The sequence below is a fragment of the Oncorhynchus keta genome, chromosome 1 (genome assembly GCF_023373465.1).
Source record: "Oncorhynchus keta strain PuntledgeMale-10-30-2019 chromosome 1, Oket_V2, whole genome shotgun sequence".
Taxonomy (NCBI): Eukaryota; Metazoa; Chordata; class Actinopteri; order Salmoniformes; family Salmonidae; genus Oncorhynchus; species Oncorhynchus keta.
The window spans coordinates 19,217,883-19,238,017 of NC_068421.1; the positions used below are offsets into that span (position 1 = coordinate 19,217,883).

The window sequence follows — 20,135 nt, forward strand, 5'->3', positions numbered from 1 at the left end:
GTTACTATATTGCAGATGGGGGAGGCATCCAACACAAGCGTTAGACTTAATAACATGTCTGAATGGATATCTTTATTAAGCTTTTATTTATTTCCTCACCGTGACAGAACAGAGTGCCACAGGGAGACTAAAGTCAGTACGGTCAACATTATCAACAGGAGTTTCTCTTTAAAAATACAATTATTAGAGATATACAACAACGTCGGAACAAGATTATTTTACAAGCAGTATGACATGATAAAATGACAAACAGCAACAAAGAGGTTAACAGAGTAGTAGAGAATGTATACTGTAGAATTCAGAGGCTGCCGGTGGGAGGAGCTATAGGATGAAGGGTTCAATGTAATGGCATAAATGGAACGTATCAAACAAAGATATGGAAACCACGATACGACTCCGTTCCATCCATCCCTTGAACCTGTCCTCCTATAGCTCCTCCCACTAGACCCCTCTGCTAGATATGGCTCCAGTTTGAGATCTTACTATTTTATACATGTGTGAAAACGTGGATAGAGTTTAGTCAAATTACATATAAGAACCAGTAAAAAGTATATAAATTCTTCTTCATGGGATCGACCCCATAAAACAGACTTATTACAAACCAACATACCTAGGAGAATTGTATTGATCACAATTGTGGTGGGAACAATAATTTGTGGAGGGAATCACAAATGTTAGCCTCTAAACGTTAGTGGCTCTCGATTACTCAAAGGAATCGATCTAGTTGGAATTCATCTATAGTTGGGAACAGAAATCACTGGGACTCCAGTTAACGGTCACAGATATTCTCTTACAGAGAGATTTCTTTCGATCGAACACAATTTTTAAAAAGCTGATCTTGAGCCTTGATTGTGCTGTAGGAAAAGTGTTTCCCAAGAACACTGCACATCCCTGATGACTGTACTTTACATTTAGCAGACGCTCTCACCCAGAGCAACTTACAGGAGCAATTAGGGTTATGTGCTTTGTTCACCTAGTCGAATCAGGGATTCGAACCAGCAACTTCCCGGTTACTGGCCCAATGCTCTTAACCGCTAGGCTGCCTGCAGCTTCTGTGACCTCGCTATGTCCCTCTGAGACATGAGCATGTTCTGTGTGATATTAACTCCTCTCTGTGAAACATGCACACCCCTGTATCTCTGTGATGTCCACAATATGAATTTATGTCAACACCTCTCTGTGACATAAACATGTCTCCCAGAGATGTCATCACGTTTCTGACATAACATTGCAAGCACATCTGTGAAAGATTTCTCAGTGACATCAAAACATCATCCTGTCTGTGTGACCTCACCACCATCATATCTATACATGAAGTAAACATCAAGAAACAATCAAACACTTTGCTACAAATAGAAATATTATACAGTAGGTGATCAAAACTGGAATGGGACTACATACGTTACTCCAACGTTCAGTTTTACCTTAAGGCAAGCGTTAGTCTAACCTAGCATAAAATTAGCCAAATATATACCAGTTTAAGGACATTATGCAACTCAAGCCACAATTAGTGCATTTAAGTGCAGTTGAGAACCTTACGGGGCTCTGGAAACAAAACAGAGCGGGAGAGTGACAGAGGAACTAGTAAATAGTGTTGAATGCTTAGTATTCATGGGTGAGTGTTGAGAGAAAAATGCAGCTATGCTACAGAGTAGTGTGTGTAAGAACAGTCGTGAGAGTTTTGAAGGTTCTAGAAGGCTTGGTCCATCCCGCTCTCTTAAGGCCTTAGAGGAAACACAAGCACCTTCTAATTTTACCCACAATCCCACAGTGAGAGATGAAACAGCATAAAACATCAGTGCATGGGAACTTTAGCGCTACATTGACTTTAATTCAGTACCATTGCAATACCTATGTGCCTGTAAAGAGAGCAAAAGCCAAATAAAAACCTCTTGTTCAAAAGCTGACACTTGTTTTTCATTATACGCAAATTCATCTTAACTAATCGCAAAGGCAACAGAGTATGGGGTCTTGGTTATCAGGACTAGAAGTGATATCTGTACAGTTGTGTAAATTGACGAAAGGTGTCTGAGATGAAGTTGGACAAGGTCTATGGGAGAACAGCTGTGGCTACAGCTCGGCCAGGGTTGCCATGGTGACAGCACATACAGCCATGCCCTCTAATGACTCTTCCATCTCCTCCTCCTGAGACAAACGAAAGAGTTTAAGGCCAACTAGTGAAGAGAAAGAGAGAGGGAAAGAACAACTAGCGAGGAAAGAGTGAAACTGACCTCATGATCAGTGAGGGATATAGAGCGATAAGCACACTGCATCTCATACTGTACACACTATGCATATGGGTATACAAAAGCTGTGTTGTCATGGTTAGCATTTGCAATATTTAAAATGTAGAAAGTTGAAGTAAGCAGCCAATAGGAGAGCCCTGTGTGTGTCTGTTGGGCAGGGTTTTGTGGATTATCGGGTCTAGCAGTCCAATGTTACAGTGCAAAAGGAATTAGAGCTGACCCACTATGTCAAAGAAACCAGACAGAGGTGGAACATACATAAACACAAACACTGCTCCCTTCCATTCACACATTAGAACAGAACATTGTGCTTGGAACGCCGCTGAACGGGTACACACTGGAAGTTAGACCTGAGACACATTTGAGACTCAAATTCTCATGTACAAAACTGACACCAAATCAAGCAAAGGGTTACCAACACTAGTACCCACCCACTTACACAACACAACACACGCATTCGTATCTTCATCCAAACGACCAGTGGGAGATGAGTGAACAGAAGCAGCCGGACAGAAAAGGAGCCAGAAAGATGAGAAAACAGAGGAGGTCCCAATGACAGACACCTGTCAGTAGAGTAGAGGACAGAGTTTGAGGGCCGATGGGGTTAATCAACGTGGGGAGAAGCCTGTTGCTATGCTGCAGCCAACCACTTGCGTCATGTCCCATATCTGTGGAAAGAAAGAGCCAATCAGGGATTCAGTAAAGTCAGATGAATATGTAAAGATGAGCCATTCGCATAGAAAGTAGACACGCATTGATGCACATCACAATGGTAAAATGTAAACAACCAACACCTCAACATTTTTGGAGGCAGGTTATTGACATGTCAGTGCTACTGTAGCAAGCAAGATAGTGTAGAGGCGATTGCTAACTAACTGCAAAAAACATTTATCTGACAAGCTAATATTCTTGGCTAACTTTGGGGCGAAACAATTCACTTAATTACTGTTAAATTAGCCACTGTAAATCTCTTTGCTAGCAAAGGAGATGCCGTCTCCAAAACTGCAAGGTCTCCAGTAATGTTAACTTTGACGTTCTAGAACGTTTCCGTTTTCCAAGCATATTAAAAAACATTCAGTACTATTGAGTCTAGAACCAACTCATCAGGGACTGTATCTGACCACTAGTTACTGATCAAGGCTGATAGTATGTCTGACCTTGACGACACGGTCGCTGCCACAGGTCACCATCAGGCCTCTGGAAGGGTCCATGTCCATAAAGGCTATGTTGTGCTTCCCCTCATGGAACGTTGCTAATGCAGTACGACTGGAAGATGAGACAACGTGGTACGTGAGGAAATGAGGGGGTGGGATGAAGAAGACAAATGTAAATCTGAGTCACATTTTTATTATACTCCATTACAGTATTATTATAGTGACATTACATTTAAGTCATTTAGCAGACAGTCGCTCTGGATGAGAGCGACTCAGATTGTTTTGAGATGTTTTATCACAATTATGTTCTATTACTCGTCGATCATACTCACTCCTCGTCCTTGACGGTGTCGTAGCAGATGTCACACACGCGCACCTGGAACTCAAAGCCCATCACAGGGTATGTAGTGCTCTTGGAACTACACTTCCCACACACCGCTTTGCCACACTTCCTGCAGTGGTGCTAAAACAGGAAACACGAGGGTTCGCCAAGGGTCAAATAATAAAGACCGATCACTCCTAGTTCCTGTATTTCTATATGCCTATATCTATATTTCTACCACTACAATAGAGTCACAAGGATATTTGTATTACAGTAATGGCTACACCAGGGGCTGCCTGCCCTCTCACCTGCCGAAGCCCAATGGTCTTTGAGTCCCACATCAGCCAAGGGTCAAAGAAAATTAACTGATCACTCCCTAGTTCCTATATTTCTACCATTACTATTATACAGTTACAAGGTCATTCTTACAACAGTAATGGCTATGCCAGAGCCTTGTATTATATTCTCAATACAAGGCTCTGGACTATACCAGAGGCTGCCTGCCCTCTCACCTGCCTAAGTCCAATGGTCTTTGAGTCCCACATCTGTTTGACGTTCCAGAAAAAAGGCTGCTCACACTTCTGACATGAGTCACTGTCCAACCACTGAGGAGCCTGTGGAGAGTCAAGCAGGAAGAGAAAGTTAAAGAGTAGAGGGGGAGTGATGTTACTTTGTAGCAATGTTCAACTTTCAACACCAAAGGGCAGTAGAGAGTTGACGTCGCTCCTTAACAAGGAGATTGTGAGTTCAGCAGCATCTAAGGCAGGGGTGGGAAAACTACAACATGTGCCAAAAAGGTTACCCACCTCTGCTTTTTAAGGAAAAGGTGAAGTGAGGCATTGAGATGTATTCCTGGCTCCTGATTTACAGTGCATTCTGAAAGTTCAGACCCCTTTACTTTTTCCTGCATTGTTACGTTACAGCCTTAATCTAAACTGTAATTCCCCCCCATCAATCGACACATAATACACCATAATGACAAAGCACTTTTTTTTTATTGAAAATAAAAACAGAGATACTTATTTACATAAGGATTCAGACCCTTTGCTGTGAGACTCAAAATTGAGCTCAGGTGCATCCTGTTTCCATTGATAATCCTTGAGATGTTACTACAACTTGATTGGAGTCCACCTGTGGTAAATTGAGTTGATTGGACATGATTTGGAAAGGCACATATTTGTCTATATAAGGTCTCACAGTTGACAGTGCATGTCAGAGCAAAAACCAAGCCATGAGGTCGAAGGAATTGTCCGTAGAGCTCCAAGACAGGATTGTGTCGAGGCACAGATCTGGGGAAGGGTACCAAAAAATGATCCAGTACTGAAGTACCCCAAGAACAGTGGCCTCCATCTCTCTTAAATGAAAGACGTTTGGAAACACCAAGACTCTTCCTAGAGCTAGCCACCCGGCCAAACTGAGCAATCGGGGGAGAAGGGCCTTGGTCAGGGAGGTGAACAAGAACCCGAAGGTCACTCCGAAAGAGCTCCAGAGTTCCTCTGGGGAGATGGGGAAACCTTCCAGAAGGAGAACCATCTCTGCAGCGTTCCACCACTCAGGCCTTTATGGTACTGGCCAGACAGAAGCTAATCCTCAGTAAAAGGCAAGACAGCCTAGTTGGAGTTCAGACCATGAGAAACGATATTCTCTGGTCTGATGAAACCAAGATTAAACTATTTGGCCTGAATGCCAAGCATCAGGTCTGGAGGAAACCTGGCACCATCCCTACGGAGAAATGTGGTGGTGGCAGCATCATGCTGTGAGGATGTTTTTCAGTGGCAGGGACTGGGAGACTAGCCAGGGTCAAGGGAAAGATGTACGGAGCAAAGTACTGAGAGATCCTTGATGAAAACCTGCTCCAGAATGCTCAGGACCTTAGACTGGAGTGAAGGTTCACCTTCCAACAGGACAACGACCCAAAGCACAGCCTTCACAACGCAGGACTTGCTTCGGGACAAGTCTCTGAATGTCCTTGAGTGGCCCCAGCCAGAGACCGGACTTGAATCCGATCGAACATCTCCGGAGAGACCTGAAAATAGCTGTGCAGTGACATTGTTCATCCAACCTGACAGAGTTTGAGAGGATCTGCAGAGACGAATGGGATAAACTCCCCAAATACAGGTGTGCCAAGCTTGTAGCGCCATACCAAATTAGACTCAAGGCTGTCGTCACCAAAGGTGCTTCAACAAAGTACTGAGTAAAGAGCCTGAATACTTACGTAAAAGTGATATGAGTTTTGTATTTAGAATCAATTTGCAAACATTTCTAAAAACCTGTGTCATTATGGAGTATTGTGTTTAAATTGATAAGTGGAAAAAAACTTCAATCAATTTTAGAATAAGGCTTTAACTTTACAAAATGTTGAAAAAGTCAAGGGGTCTGAATACTTTCCGAATGCACTGTACCTACCTCTTCTCTGGGAGTGTCCATGTTCCACACTGTGACGCCGCCATCTGCAGAACAGGACACCAGTTGTCTGGTCAGCTGCAGGTATCGCACTGCCTGCACTCGTTCACTGGGGGGGGGTGTAGAAAATAGAGTGATCTTCCAAAGAATTCCAGACGTAAATTGGTCTGATAGTTACGCCATCTGATGAGCTCACAGATGGTAAAACATCAAAATAAAACATTAGGAAGTGAACAGCTCCCTGCGACAACTGGTACTGACCTACAGAGCCCTGCTACTGATAAGCATATGCACTGGCTGACACACACACATACACTCCCTCCCTCTTACTGGTGTCCCTGGAGCAGTAGTGTTCGTCCCTTGCGGCCCCCGATATCCCACATGATGACACTGTGGTCAGACGCTCCTGAGAACAAAAGCCTCTGAACAGGATCCCACCACAGAGCTCCAATACTACCTGGGGGGAGGGGAGGAGAGAGACCAGGAAGTTATGACAACAGACGGGTGGTTGGTAGTGTGACCGCTTGGTATGGTAACTGTTTGGCATCCAACAGCAAGACACTACAGAGGGTAGTGTGTACAGCCCAGTACATCACTGATCTTCCTGCCATCCAGGCCCTCTACACCAGGTGGTGTCTGATGAAAACCCTAAAAATGTTCTAAAATGCCAACCACCCAAGTCATAAGACTGAGCTCTCTGCTATCGCACAGAAAAGCTGTACCGATGCACCAAGTCAGGAACCAACAGGACCCTTAACAGTTTCTAACCCAACGGCATAAGATTGCTAAAAAGTTAACCAATTGCTCCTATCTGCATGGACCCTTTTTGCACTTTTTCTGGTGCAAAAATGGATAATCAACAAGGGGCTATGCATTCTATGGAAAATTATGAATGATGTGGAAGATGCATCATTTTGGGTTCCCGACTGGAGCATCGGTCTAAAGCACTCCATCTCAATGCAAGAGGCATCACTACAGTCCCTGGTTCAAATCCAGGCTGTGTCACATCTGGCCGTGATTGGTGGTCCCATAGGGCGATGCACAATTGGCCCAGCATCGTCCGGGTTTGGCAGGGGTAGGCCGTCATTGTAAATAAGAATTTACAATTTATGTTAACTGACTTGCCTAGTTAAATAAAGGTTAAATAAAAATATATAAATAACTTAACACATCTGCCACTAGAAATGTGTTCAACATCCACTAAGTAGCTAGCAAGTTATTACAGTAGCTAGTTGCCTTGGTGACCAAACAAACATAGTTGCATGTTTCGCTAACCAAACCATCAGCCCTACTGCTAGTATGAAAATCAAATTCAACACCAATAAATGTTCAGTTCGACTTTTGCTTTCAAAAGCAGCTCAAACATAGAACATGTGCATTATAGAGATATAATGCACGCTACAAAGAATGCCCTTCAAGCCAATCAGAAATGAGTATTCAACAATGCCATGGTAATGTTTATTATAAACCAAGTAGTTTGGCTCCTGGATGCTGAAAGCAGTGATATATCAGACTGTATACCATGGGTATGACAAAACATATTTTTTTACTCTTCTAATTACTTTGGTAATAATAATAATAATAATAATAATAATAATAATAGCAGCAATAAGGCACCTCTGGGGATTGTTGGCCAATACACTACCACAGCTAAGGGCTGTATCCAGGCACTCAGTGTTGTGCATAAGAACAACCCTTAGCCGTGGTATATTGACCATATATAAACAGCCCTTCGTACCCCTTTGCTTAATTATCTATCCTGTTGCCTAGTTACTTTATCCTTACCTATATGTACATATCTACATCAATTACCTCGTACCCCTGCATATCGAATCAGTACAGGTACCCAGTCACATACAGTGCATTCAGAAAGTACTTTATTCAGAAATAATTTTGCACGCCCAATTTCAGTTTTTGATTTGTTAAAAAAGTTTGAAATATCTAATAAATGTCGTTCCACTTCATGATTGTGTCCCACTTGTTGTTGATTCTTCACAAAAAAAATACAGTTTTATATCTTTATGTATGAAGCCTGAAATGTGGCAAAAGGTCAAAGTTCAAGGGGGCTGAATACTTTCGCAAGGCACTGTAAGTATGCAGACCCTTGACTCAGTACTTTGTTGAAGCACCTTTGGCAGTGATTACAGCGTTGAGTCTTCTTGGGTATGACTCCCCTGTATTTGGAGAGTTTCTCCCATTCCTCTCTGCAGATCCTCTCAAGCTCTGTCAGGTTGGATGGGGCGCGCCATTGCACAGCTATTTTCAGGTCTCTCCGGAGATGTTCGATCGGGCTCACCTTTGCCCCAGTCTGAGGTCCTGAGAAGGTTTTCATCAAGAATCTCTGTACTTTGCTACCTTCATCTTTCCCTTGATCCTGTCTCCGGGTCCCTTCCGCTGAAAAACACCACCATGCTTCACCGTAGGAATGGTGCCAATTTCCTGTCATGTGCCTTTTACTGAAGAGTGGCTTCCATCTGGCCACTCTACCATAAAGGTCTGCCTGACTGGTGGAGTGCAGCAAAGACGTTTGTCCTTCTGGAAGGTTCTCCCATTGCCACAGAGGAACTATGGAGCGCTGTCAGAGTGATCATCGGATTCTTGGTTAGCTCTCTGACCAAGGACCTTCTCACCCGATTGCTCAGTTTGGCCGGGCGGTCAGCTCTCGGAAGAGTCTTTGTGGTTCCAAACGTCTTCCATTTAAGAGTGATGTAGGCCACAGTGTTTTTGCGGTCCTTCAATACTATACATTGTTGGTATCCTTCCCCAGATTTGTGCCTCGACACAATCCTGTCTTGGAGCTCTACAGACAATTCCTTCGACCTCATGGCTTAGTTTTTGCTCTGACATGCACTGTCAACTGTGAGACGTGTGCCTTTCCAAATCATGTCCAATCAATTCAATTTACCACAGGTGGACTCCAATCAAGTTGTAGAAACATCAAGGATGATAAATGGAAACAGGATGCACCTGAGCTCCATTTCGAGTCTCATCAGGTCTGTTTTTTAATTTTTAAAATACGTTTGCAAAACATTCCTAAAAACCTGTTTTCACTTTGTCATTATGGGGTATTGTCAGGGAAAATGTTATTTAATCCATTTAAGAATAAGGCTGTAACAAAATGTGGAAAAGGGGAAGGGATCTGAAAACTTTCTGAATTAGCATTTGACAAATCAAATTTGATTGACTTTGGAAGGTTGGAGTGAGTCAAAGGGAAATGAGAGCCAGTTTCATCGTCGCACTTGATGGTTTTTGCGACTGCACTTGAAAAAAACTTTAAAAGTTCTTGAAATGTTCCATATTGACTGACCTTCAAGTCTTAAAAGGAATGTACTGTCGTTTCTCTTTGCTTATTTGAGCTGTTCTTGCCATTATATGGACTTAGTCTTTTACCAAATACGGCCCTCCTCGGTGAAGCATGGAGAAGGAGGTGTAATGGTGCTTTGCTGGTGACACGGTCTGTAATGTAGAATTCAAGGCACACTAAAACCAGCATCGCTACCACAGCATTCTGCAGCGGTACACCATCCCATCTGGTTTGCGCTTAGTGGGACCAACATTTGTTTTTCAACAAGACAATGACCCACACCTCCAGGCTGTGTAAGGGCTATTTGACCAAGAAGGGGAGTGATGGAGTGCTGCATCAGATGACCTGGCCTCCACAATCACCCAACCTCAACCCAATTGAGATGGTTTGGGTGAGTTGGACCACAGAGTGAAAGAAAAGCAGCCAACAACTTCTCAGAAAATGTTGGAATAGCATTCCAGGCGAGGCTGGTTGAGAGAATGCCAAGAGTATGTAAAATATGTCAAGGCAAAGGGTGGCTACGTTGAAGAATCTCAAATCTATTTTGATTTGTTTAACACTTTTTTGATTACTACATGTTATTTCATAGTTTTGATGTCTTCACTATTATTCTACAATGTAGAAAATAGTAAAAATATAGAAAAACCCTTGAATGAGCAGGTGTGTCCAAACCTGACTGGTACACACACACAATTTTCGTAAAAAAACATAATGTGCAATCACACACACACAATATATACACTGCTCAAAAAAATTAAGGGAACACTAAAATAACACATCCTAGATCTGAATGAATGAAATATTCTTATTAAATACTTTTTTCTTTACATAGTTGAATGTGCTGACAACAAAATGACACAAAAATTATCAATGGAAATCAAATTTATCAACCCATGGAGGTCTGGATTTGGAGTTACACTCAAAATTAAAGTAGAAAACCACACTACAAGCTGATCCAACTTTGATGTAATGTCCTTAAAACAAGTCAAAATGAGGCTCAGTAGTGTGTGTGGCCTCCACGTGCCTGTATGACCTCCCTACAACACCTGGGCATGCTTCTGAGGTGGTGGCGGATGGTCTCCTGAGGGATCTCCTCCCAGACCTGGACTAAAGCATCCGCCAACTCCTGGACAGTCTGTGGTGCAACTTTGCGTTGGTGGATGGAGCGAGACATGATGTCCCAGATGTGCTACAATGTGATTTTCTGGAGAACAAAAAAATCTAATTTTGTTTGTCATAGTTAAAGTGTACCCATGATGAAAATTACAGGCCTCTCATCTTTTTAAGTGGGAGAACTTGCACAATTGGTGGTTGACTAAATACTTTTTTGCCCCACTGTATATACAAGTACAAAACTGTTACCGCACTGTATGTATACAGTATAGCGCCATACAATGTGCCAGCAACATTTCCTCTTTTTAAATGATTGCCAGTTAGAGATGGCATCCGAGAAATTTATAGCGTCCGTTTCCATATTGTCCATAGGCTGTCCGTGTGTCCCGTTGTGTGTCACAGGAGGCTGCTGAGTGGCAAACGGCTCATAATAATGTCCGGAATGGAGCAAATGGCATCAAAACGCCTGAAAAGCATGTATGTGATGTATTTGATACCATTCCACTCATTATAACGAGCCCATCCTCCCCAATTAAGGTGCCACAAACCTCCTGTGGTGTGTGCGTTACCTTCGTGGCCCTTCAGTGTGGTGATGGTGGAGTAGGTCTGTCTCTCCAGTTTCAGCAAGGTAATCTGTCCTGAGTAGTCCCCTACAAAGGCATGCTGGGTGTCGTTGTCATACCTAGACACAGAGTCAAGGAAGATACACAGGAAGAGCACATAGGACAGATAGGAAGTTACCTTCGACCAAAGTCCTTCTTAGGAATAAGAACATTAACAATAAACTGACCCCTGTCCAGCTCTCACGCAAACAGAGAAGGATACTGTAGACAGGAGGCCCAGGAGCCGAAGTAGTGGCGCCCCAGCATACTGCCGCTCTGGGTGCACATCCAGCTCACACTCTTGTCGTGTCCGGTGCTCACCACCCACTCGCTCTCCAAAGAAAACACCATGTCTGACACACGGTTCTGATGGGCTGGACACACACAGCCACAATGGGTAAAATACACAAAAATGTTGAATTCATTCTCCACTCAACTTTCTCTTTCTGCAAAAGGTTTTAGCGAGTAGAAAGACTATAGATCACTTAATGGAGATATTCTGTTCTGGGCCCATTTTCACTGCTGGATGAGAACTGCTACAAACTTCCAGAGACATGTTTTTTGGCATTTAATGCTTAAAAAAAAACTCAAGTTTCCCTAAGCAGGGATTTTCCAATGATGAGAGAAGGGTCCAGACTGCATGGCTAGGCTGTTAGTCACAGAGACCATATATTCTCTGAGCCTGGGGGAAGGTGACTGTAATAACATAATAATAGTCAGACAATATGGTGGTGGTGGATCATCATCATCAAGTTGGGATTGCTTGAACAATAATTACTTATCCTCTTTCACGGTGGGTCTGGGTCTGTGAGTGTGTGCATGCATGTGTTCTAAGCAGCAATGACGTCGGTCTCTATTTCCTGTTCGGACATTTCCCCAGAGGCATGCTGGGTAGGGACCAGATGATTTCTCATGGGACTGGGCAGTGCTTCAGAACACAGCTCAGTAGACACACACACTAATGTACACTAAAGAGCCATTATCACTGATATATACTGTTACACAAGACTCCATTACTGAACACTAGAGATCATATCATGTCTACGTCACCAAAGCTTCTTAGTTTTCATTGACTTTGTAAAGGCAGAAAACCCCCACTAAGATCTCACCAGGATAGGTCTTCACATGGTTCATCTTGTTGAAATCTTCAGACAGAAGGAATTCCTGTTCGCACCACCAAACAATAGTAAAAATCAGTTACCCGTCCCACTCTTATTCCATGTAACTTCATACTCATGCTTTTTTCTCATTCAAAGCAGGGAAACATTAGAAACGGGGTCAGTGTGAACCAGATTGGAATGTTATGGGTCCACTCAAAACACAGAGACTGGGGTTTACACATGAGGTCATCTTAAAGGCTTCATCTCACTCACCACAATGGCTCCGTTGTCCTGCCCAATGAAGATGCGCCTGCTGTCGTGATGGTATGACATACAGGAGCATGGCGCTAGTACAGAGATGAAAAATGTCTTGAAAAAACAATTGTGTATGGCCAATGTTTTGATTCGATAGTATACGCTTCAGCTGCAGAGGCTTGCGAAAGTATCCACCCCCTTGGCATTTTTCCTATTTTGTTGCCATTCAACCTGGAAATAAAATATATTTTTGGGGGGGCCTGTATAATTTGATTTACACAACATCCCTACCACTTTGAAGATGCAAAATATGTTTTTATTGTGAAACAAACAAGAAATAACCCCCCCAAAAAAAGTAAATACTTTGTAGAGCCACCTTTTGCAGCAATTACAGCTGTAAGTCTCTTGGGGTATGTCTCTATAAGCTTGGCACATCTAGCCACTGGGATTTTTGCCCATTCTTAAAGACAAAACTGCTCCAGCTCCTTCAAGTTGGGTGGGTTCCACTGGTGTACAGCAATCTTTAAGTCATACCACAGATTCTCAATTGGATTGAGGTCTGGGCTTTGACTCGGCCATTCCATGACATTTAAATGTTTCCCCTTAAACAACTCAATTGTTGCTTTAGCAGTATGCTTAGGGTCATTGTCTTGCTAGAAGGTGAACCTCCGTCCCAGTCTCAAATCTCTGGAAGACCGAAACAGGTTTTTCTGAAGAATTTCGCGTATTTAGCGCCATCCATTATTCCTTCAATTCTGACCAGTTTCCCAGTCCCTGCCGATGGAAAACAAACGCACAGCATGATGCTGCCACCACCATGCTTCACTATGGGGATGGTATTCTCGGGGTGATGAGAGGTGTTGGGTTTGCACCAGACATAGCGTTTTCCTTGATGGCCAAAAAGCTCCATTTTAGTCTCATCTGACCAGAGTACCTTCTTCCATAAGTTTGGGTAGTCTCCCACATGCCTTTTGGCAAACACCAAATGTGTTTGCTCCTTTTTTTCCTTTAAACAATTTGCTTTTTTCTGTCCACTCTTCCGTAAAGCCCAGCTCTGTGGAGTGTATGGCTTAAAGTGGTCCTATGGACAGATACCCCAATCTCCACTGTGGAGCTTTTCAGCCCCTTCAGGGTTATCTTTTGTGTCTTCGTTGCCTCTCTGATTAATGCCCTCCTTGCCTGGTCTGTGAGTTTGGTGGGCGGCCCTCTCTTGGCAGGTTTGTTGTGGTGCCATATTCTTTCCATTTTTTAATAATGGATTTAAATGGTACTCCGTGGGATGTTCAAAGTTTCTGATATTTTTTTTATAACCCAACTCTGATCTGTACTTCTCCACAATTTTGTTCCTGACCTGTTTGGAGAGCTCCTTGGTCTTCATGGTGCCCCTTGCTTAGTGGTGTTGGAGACTCTGGGGCCTTTCAGAACAGGTGTATATATACACTGAGATCATGTGAGACTTAGATTACACACAGGTGGACTTTATTTAACTAAACTCATTTAGGGGCTTCATAGCAAAGGGGGTGAATACATATGCACACAACACTTTTTGGTTTTTTATTTTTTTTATATTTTTTTCCCAATTCACTTCAACAATTTGGACTATTTTGTGTATGTTCATTACATGAAATCCAAATAAAAATCTATTCAAATTACAGATTGTAATGCAACAAAAATAGGAAAAATGGCAATGGGGATGAATACTTTTGCAGGTCACTGTATTTTTAGCATGTAACGTTAGTGGATGTTTCAGCTGAGGCCTACTTCTAATCACTTGTGGTACTTACAAGAGACCGTGTGGTAGATGCTGGGCCAGTACTGTCCACTGTCTCTCTTCAGCCATACCCGGATAGTTCTGGACATAGGACACAGGAAATGTCATATTCAAACTTCAAGTGCCCCTCTTGGCACTGCTCCTGAAGGTGCAGCATGATAGTCTCAAATGTGAATAGGGATTACAGTACTAGAACTTGGGCTACTTGGGAGAAAAATGTCTGTAAGACTGTCAGCTCCTCTATTGCAATATAATACAGTTTTAGAACACCATGAAATTCTCAAGCCACAAGATCATTGTGAGACAAAAGGAGAGTACAGTGCCATTACGACAGCCCAGTCACAAGATATATATATTAAAAAAAATAACTTCTCATACTACTGGATTCTCCCTTCCTCAAAAATGTTCATTTTCTAGTCAACCATGAGAAGCTTATCCTACTGGGGACAAGGAAGGGTATCGCTCCAGAGATTTAAATTCTCTCTATACCTTGCTCAGGATATTGCTCCTCAATGTACAATTGACCAAGCATGACCGACAAATTAATTTGCTCTGATCTACGCCTGCCTGGTGCCCTAAAGTTGACCAGAAGCAGAAGGCCTCCCGTTTTAGAGAAGTGCCCATGCTACTCTCTTCCTCACCATTTATGAATACTTTTTGGAGTTGGGTGTTAATGGCCTACATCTCTTTTGTGTCTAAATTGTGTGGTTAGGAGGTGTACAAAATGACTGAAAACAAAATAAAAATTAAACTGCAATTGGGGTTGCAGTAACACTTGTCAATTGATTCACATAAGGCATACCCGTAAGATAATGTCTCAAATAATGGTGACCATTGGGTATTAGGTAGTGTTTTTATGCTAGTTTGCTGTACCTGCACCAAAACTTTAGTATTTTTCCTTCATAGCTTGCTCTCCATCTTTTTAAATAGGCAGCCAATTTGTTTTCAGGACTTTTATTCGCATAGCTGATCAAAACTCATTCTCTCATGGCTCTCTCGTCCCTCTGCAGCAGACATACGGTGAGCAATATGTTTGGAACATCGAATCGAAATACATATAGAATCGTGATAATCGCAATCGTAACCCATGTATCGTGACGACGACACTTATTTTAACTTAATATAATACATCAATACAATCAATTTAGCCTCAAATAAATAATGAAACATGTTCAATTTGGTTTAAATAATGCAAAAACAAAGTGTTGGAGAAGAAAGTAAAAGTGCAATATGTGCCATGTAAGAAAGCTAACGTTTCAGTTCCTTGCTCAGAACATATGAAAGCTGGTGGTTCCTTTTAACAGGAGTCTTCAATATTCCGAGGTAAGAAATTTTAGGTTGTAGTTATTATAGGAATTATATGACTATTTCTCTCTATACCATTTGTATTTCATTAAAGACTTAGTTATAACATAACACACAGAAATATGAGCCTTAGGTCATTAATATGGTCGAATCCGGAAACTACCATATCGAAAACAAGACGTTTATTCTTTCAGTGAAATACGGAACTGTTCCGTATTTTATCTAACGAGTGGCATGCATAAGTTTAAATATTCCTGTTACATTGCACAACCTTCAATGTTATGTCAAAATTAAGTAAAATTCTGGCAAATTCGGTGGCCCAAACTGTTGCATATACACCAACTCTGCGTGCAATGAACGCAAGAGAAGTGACACAATTTCACCTGGTTAATATTGCCTGCTAACCTGGATTTCTTTTAGCTAAATATGCAGGTTTAAAAATATACACTTCTGTGTATTGATTTTAATAAAAGGCATTGATGTATATGGTAAGGTACACATTGGAGCACCTACAGTCCTTTTTCACGAATACGCACTGCATCGATTATATGCAACGCAGGACACGCTAGATAAACTAGTAATATCATCAACCATGTGTAGTTAACTAGTGATTATGATTGATGGTTTTTTATAAGATAAGTTTAATGCTAGCTAGCAACTTACGTTGGACTAGTTAACTGTAAGGTTGCAAGATTGAATCCCCGAGCTGACAAGGTAAAAATCTGTCGTTCTGCCCCTGAAAAAGGCAGTTAACCCACTGTTCCTAGGCCGTCATTGAAAATAACAATGTGTTCTTAACTGAATTGCCTAGTTAAAAAGATTAAATAAAAAGGTGTAAAAATTAAATAATTTAAAAAAATGTAACGGCCAAATCGGTGTCCAAAAATACAGATTTCCGATTGTTATGAAAACTTGAAATCGGCCCTAATTAAATCGGCCATTCCGATTAAATCGGTCGACCTCTAATCGTGATAATATTGTATCATGAGGTCCCTGGCAAATCCCAGTCCTAGTATGTAGCGAAGGTAACAGGTAGCCAAATATATACCAACTAGCACACAAATCAACAATATCCTGATGTCAGTGCCAGCATTGTGCAGCTAGCTAGCGTTACACACATTGTTATGCCCTGAGGATATGCATTCCAAACCTACTAACTAGCTAACTTGCAAAATCAATAAAATAAATATTTGCTATTGCTAACACCAACAAAAGCAGTAAACTGTTTAAGCAGTTGCCTCTAGGAGCGAAGTTGATTCATCACACAATGAGCTATTGTTTAGTGTACATATAAATCATTGGTTTACAGGTTATTTAGGCAGAGGACAGTTCGCTGTTTGGTTAGTTTGATGATAACGAAACGTGGCGATGTCTTCAAATTATGTAGACAACGTCACGCACATTTAAAAATCCTAAATGTCCCTAGTCTGTAACGAATGTAGAATACAATTCTATTTAAACCTACTCAGCTGACTGTCTGTGGTGTTGGTCCCTCAGTTGGTATTTTGAGACAAAATATTTTTAAAAACAGACTTCAAAACATGGGTCTATGTGTTTGGTAATCAAGATGTATTTTGCTCATGACTGAAGGCACACACACAAGACGGAAGTATACGCATGCGAACCATGCATACTAACCCAAGTCTTGCACATAGAATTAGGATTTAGAATACCAAAAATGGACATGAACCTTCATATGATGGTCCAAAGGTCAGCCATATTGCTCATATTGCTCAGGGAGTTGATCATGGTTTGACAGTGCTGTGATAACTTTCAGTGTTTTACACTAACTTAAGAATTGATCTGCACTATATGTGTGTTAGCTAGCTAACCAGTCAATTTTAGAGGAATGATTGTATTCAAACAATGCAGTTAATCCACAGTCATACAATGGCTCAAATCAGATGATGATAGACAAGTTGAACTGATATTGTATCCATCATATAATAGCACTAAAAGCTTTCCAGGAAAAATACATCTAAGACATTTATTTTAGAGGCCATTTATACAGAAAATGTATATAAAATACAATACCGGTCAAAAGTTTCAGAACATCTACTCATTTAAGGGTTTTTATAATAATAATATAATATAATAATAATAATAATAATAATAATAATAGCCATTTAGCTGACGCTTTTATCCAAAGCGACTTACAGTCATGTGTGCATACATTCTACGTATGGGTGGTCCCGGGAATCGAACCCACTACCCTGGCGTTACAAGCGCCATGCTCTACCAACTGAGCCATATATTATATTGTAGAATAATATTATTCTATATTGTAGAATAATATTGAAGAAATCAAAACTATGAAATAACACATATGGAATCATGTAGTAAGCAAAAAGAAGTGTAAACAATTCAAAATATATTTTATATTTGAGATTTTTCAAATAGCCACCCTTTTCCTTGACAGCTTTGCACACTCTTGGCATTCTCTCAACAAGCTTCATGAATTAATTTCAATTAACAGGTGTGCCTTGTTAAAAGTTAATTTGTGGAATTTATTTCCTTCTTAATGCGTTTGAGCCAGTCAGTTGTGTTGTGACAAGGTAGAGATGGCATACAGAAATAAGATAGCCCTATTTGGTAAAATACCAAGTCCATATTATCGCAAGAACAGCTCAAATAAGCAAAGAGAAACCACAGTCCATCATTACTCTAAGACATGAAGGTCAGTTAATCCGGAACACTTCAAAAACTTTGAGTTTCTTCAAGTGCAGTCGCAAAAACCATCAATAATAATAATAATAATATAATATAAAAAACCATCAAGAGCTATGATGAAACTGGCTCTCATGAGAACCACCACAGGAAAGGAAGAACCAGGGTTACCTCTGCTGCAGAGGACAAGTTACCAGCCCCAAAAATTGCAGCCCAAATAAATGCTTCAAATTTCAAGTAACAGACATCAACTGTTCAGAGGAGACTGCGAGAATCAGGCCTTCGTAGACAAATTGCTGCAAAGAAATCACCACAAAAAGGACACCAATAAGAAGAAGAGACTTGCTTGGGCCAAGAAACACAAGCAATGGGCATTAGACCGGTGGAAATTTGCCCTTTGGTCTGGAGTCCAAATTGGAGATTTTTGGTTCCAACCGCCTTGTCTTTATGAGACGCATAGTAGGTGAAAGGATGATCTCAGCATGTGTATTTCCCACATTTGAGGGTTTATAACAAAGCTAACACAGAACAATGAGCCAGATATTTCACTGGATGTATAAATGTGAAGCATCCTGTTGGAGTTTCCACTCACTACCAAATATGGTGATGAGAGGAAGCCCAGTGACTGGCAGTGGGAGAAGATGGAACAAGATGGATTTTCCCCGACATTCAATGAATCATTTCATCTCCAAACAGTGGACTGCGTTTTGTAGACTTTTGCCAAAGTTTCAAAAAAATTGCGTTAGGGAACGCATACTCTGTTAAGTGCGCGTTCCCTAACGGAAATATGAAAATAAAGACTAAAACGCGCCAATAGGATCTCACTAGCTCCTGCTTGACCCTGCCTACCTCCTTGCTTGTTCTGTCCACTATGATTAATTTGCTCCCATTGGAAAGACAAGCTCTGGGTTAGTTATAAAAATCTTTGTAGCTAGCCCCTCTAGTTTAATAGGATATCTATTGTCTTGCAGGTGTTTACATGGTTTTGCGCACGTACCAGGTGATATACATTTAAACTTCAATACCGGTGTTCTAAAAAGTCGACTAAATATTTTCCTGTAGATATTTTGTCTAAAGTTTGGAACATTTGAAGGATCAACATCAGAAAATAGGCTGAGTAAGTTAAAATATAACTGTATTCAACATTCCGGCTTGTAGAGGAGGACCATTTCAAGAATCAAACACTGTCATGATGTTCCAGACGGTGAATTTAGAATAACACCGTCTGGTCCCCATGGCAAATTGTGTTATTGACTGTACGTTTGTTTTTGTGTAACTCTGTGTTGTTTTTGTCGCACTGCTTAGCTTTATCTTGATTGTAAATGAGAACTTGTTCTCAACTGGCCTACCTGGTTAAATTAAATAAAGGTGGAAAAAAATAACAGTAACCAGGCTAGCTAGCTAACGTTACCGTTATCTGGCTAAGAGCTAGATAATGGTCTGGAAAACAGCTAATGGGGCGTCAGACAACCTACCTGTCCTCGCTAACCGTGATCACTCCGTCCTCTTTCGGTATCAAAACTGCAGCATTGACCGCGTCCGAGTGTCCTTCGATTTTATTTAGAAGAACGGGTCTTGAGCTTTGAGGCCTCGAATGAATCTCTGCCGCCATGGCTATGTTGTCTTTTTCTCCCAACTCGACAATCAGATGACGGCTAAGGAAGTTCAGTAGGATTACAATAATGTCTAGAATAGCAGCGCACTACTTTGTTTCTTCTTCAAACTATAATATTATGGCGGCCCGTAAACAAACGTTAGCGGTGCACAGCGTTTCCTACTGCATTGGGGCGTGTAGTCAATCACAGTTTATAGACTTAAATGAATATAAAGAAAATAAACATTGAGAGACACTAAAATCTCCTATCTAATCCTGTACTACTAAGACAGAAAATA

At 41.3% G+C, this 20,135-nt stretch overlaps 1 protein-coding gene across 1 annotated transcript; it reads right to left on the bottom strand.

Annotated features, from left to right (window-relative positions):
- Positions 1–50: 50 nt before the first annotated feature.
- On the bottom strand, positions 51–19,912 carry LOC118378391 (WD repeat and FYVE domain-containing protein 1). Its single transcript, XM_035765369.1, has 12 exons — positions 19,718–19,912; positions 14,284–14,351; positions 12,518–12,591; positions 12,254–12,308; positions 11,368–11,518; positions 11,112–11,224; positions 6,456–6,582; positions 6,129–6,234; positions 4,235–4,336; positions 3,733–3,863; positions 3,404–3,512; positions 51–2,914 (listed from the first exon to the last, which is right to left on the bottom strand). Exons 1-12 carry the CDS (start codon positions 19,852–19,854, stop codon positions 2,855–2,857), a joined length of 1,233 nt encoding a protein of 410 aa, XP_035621262.1. The 5' UTR covers positions 19,855–19,912; the 3' UTR covers positions 51–2,854.
- Between the last annotated feature and the right edge of the window lie 223 nt (positions 19,913–20,135).

Bases quoted from the DNA above. Each gene is read 5' to 3' on its own strand.
- LOC118378391 (XM_035765369.1), bottom strand. From the start codon at position 19,854: ATGGCGGCAGAGATTCATTCGAGGCCTCAAAGCTCAAGACCCGTTCTT. The intron at 14,352-19,717 runs GTAGGTTGTCTG...TCCTATGTCCAG, and splicing joins ATCACGGTTAGCGAGGACAG to AACTATCCGGGTATGGCTGA. The intron at 11,519-12,253 runs GTGAGATCTTAG...GTGTGTGTCCAG, and splicing joins CCATGTGAAGACCTATCCTG to CCCATCAGAACCGTGTGTCA.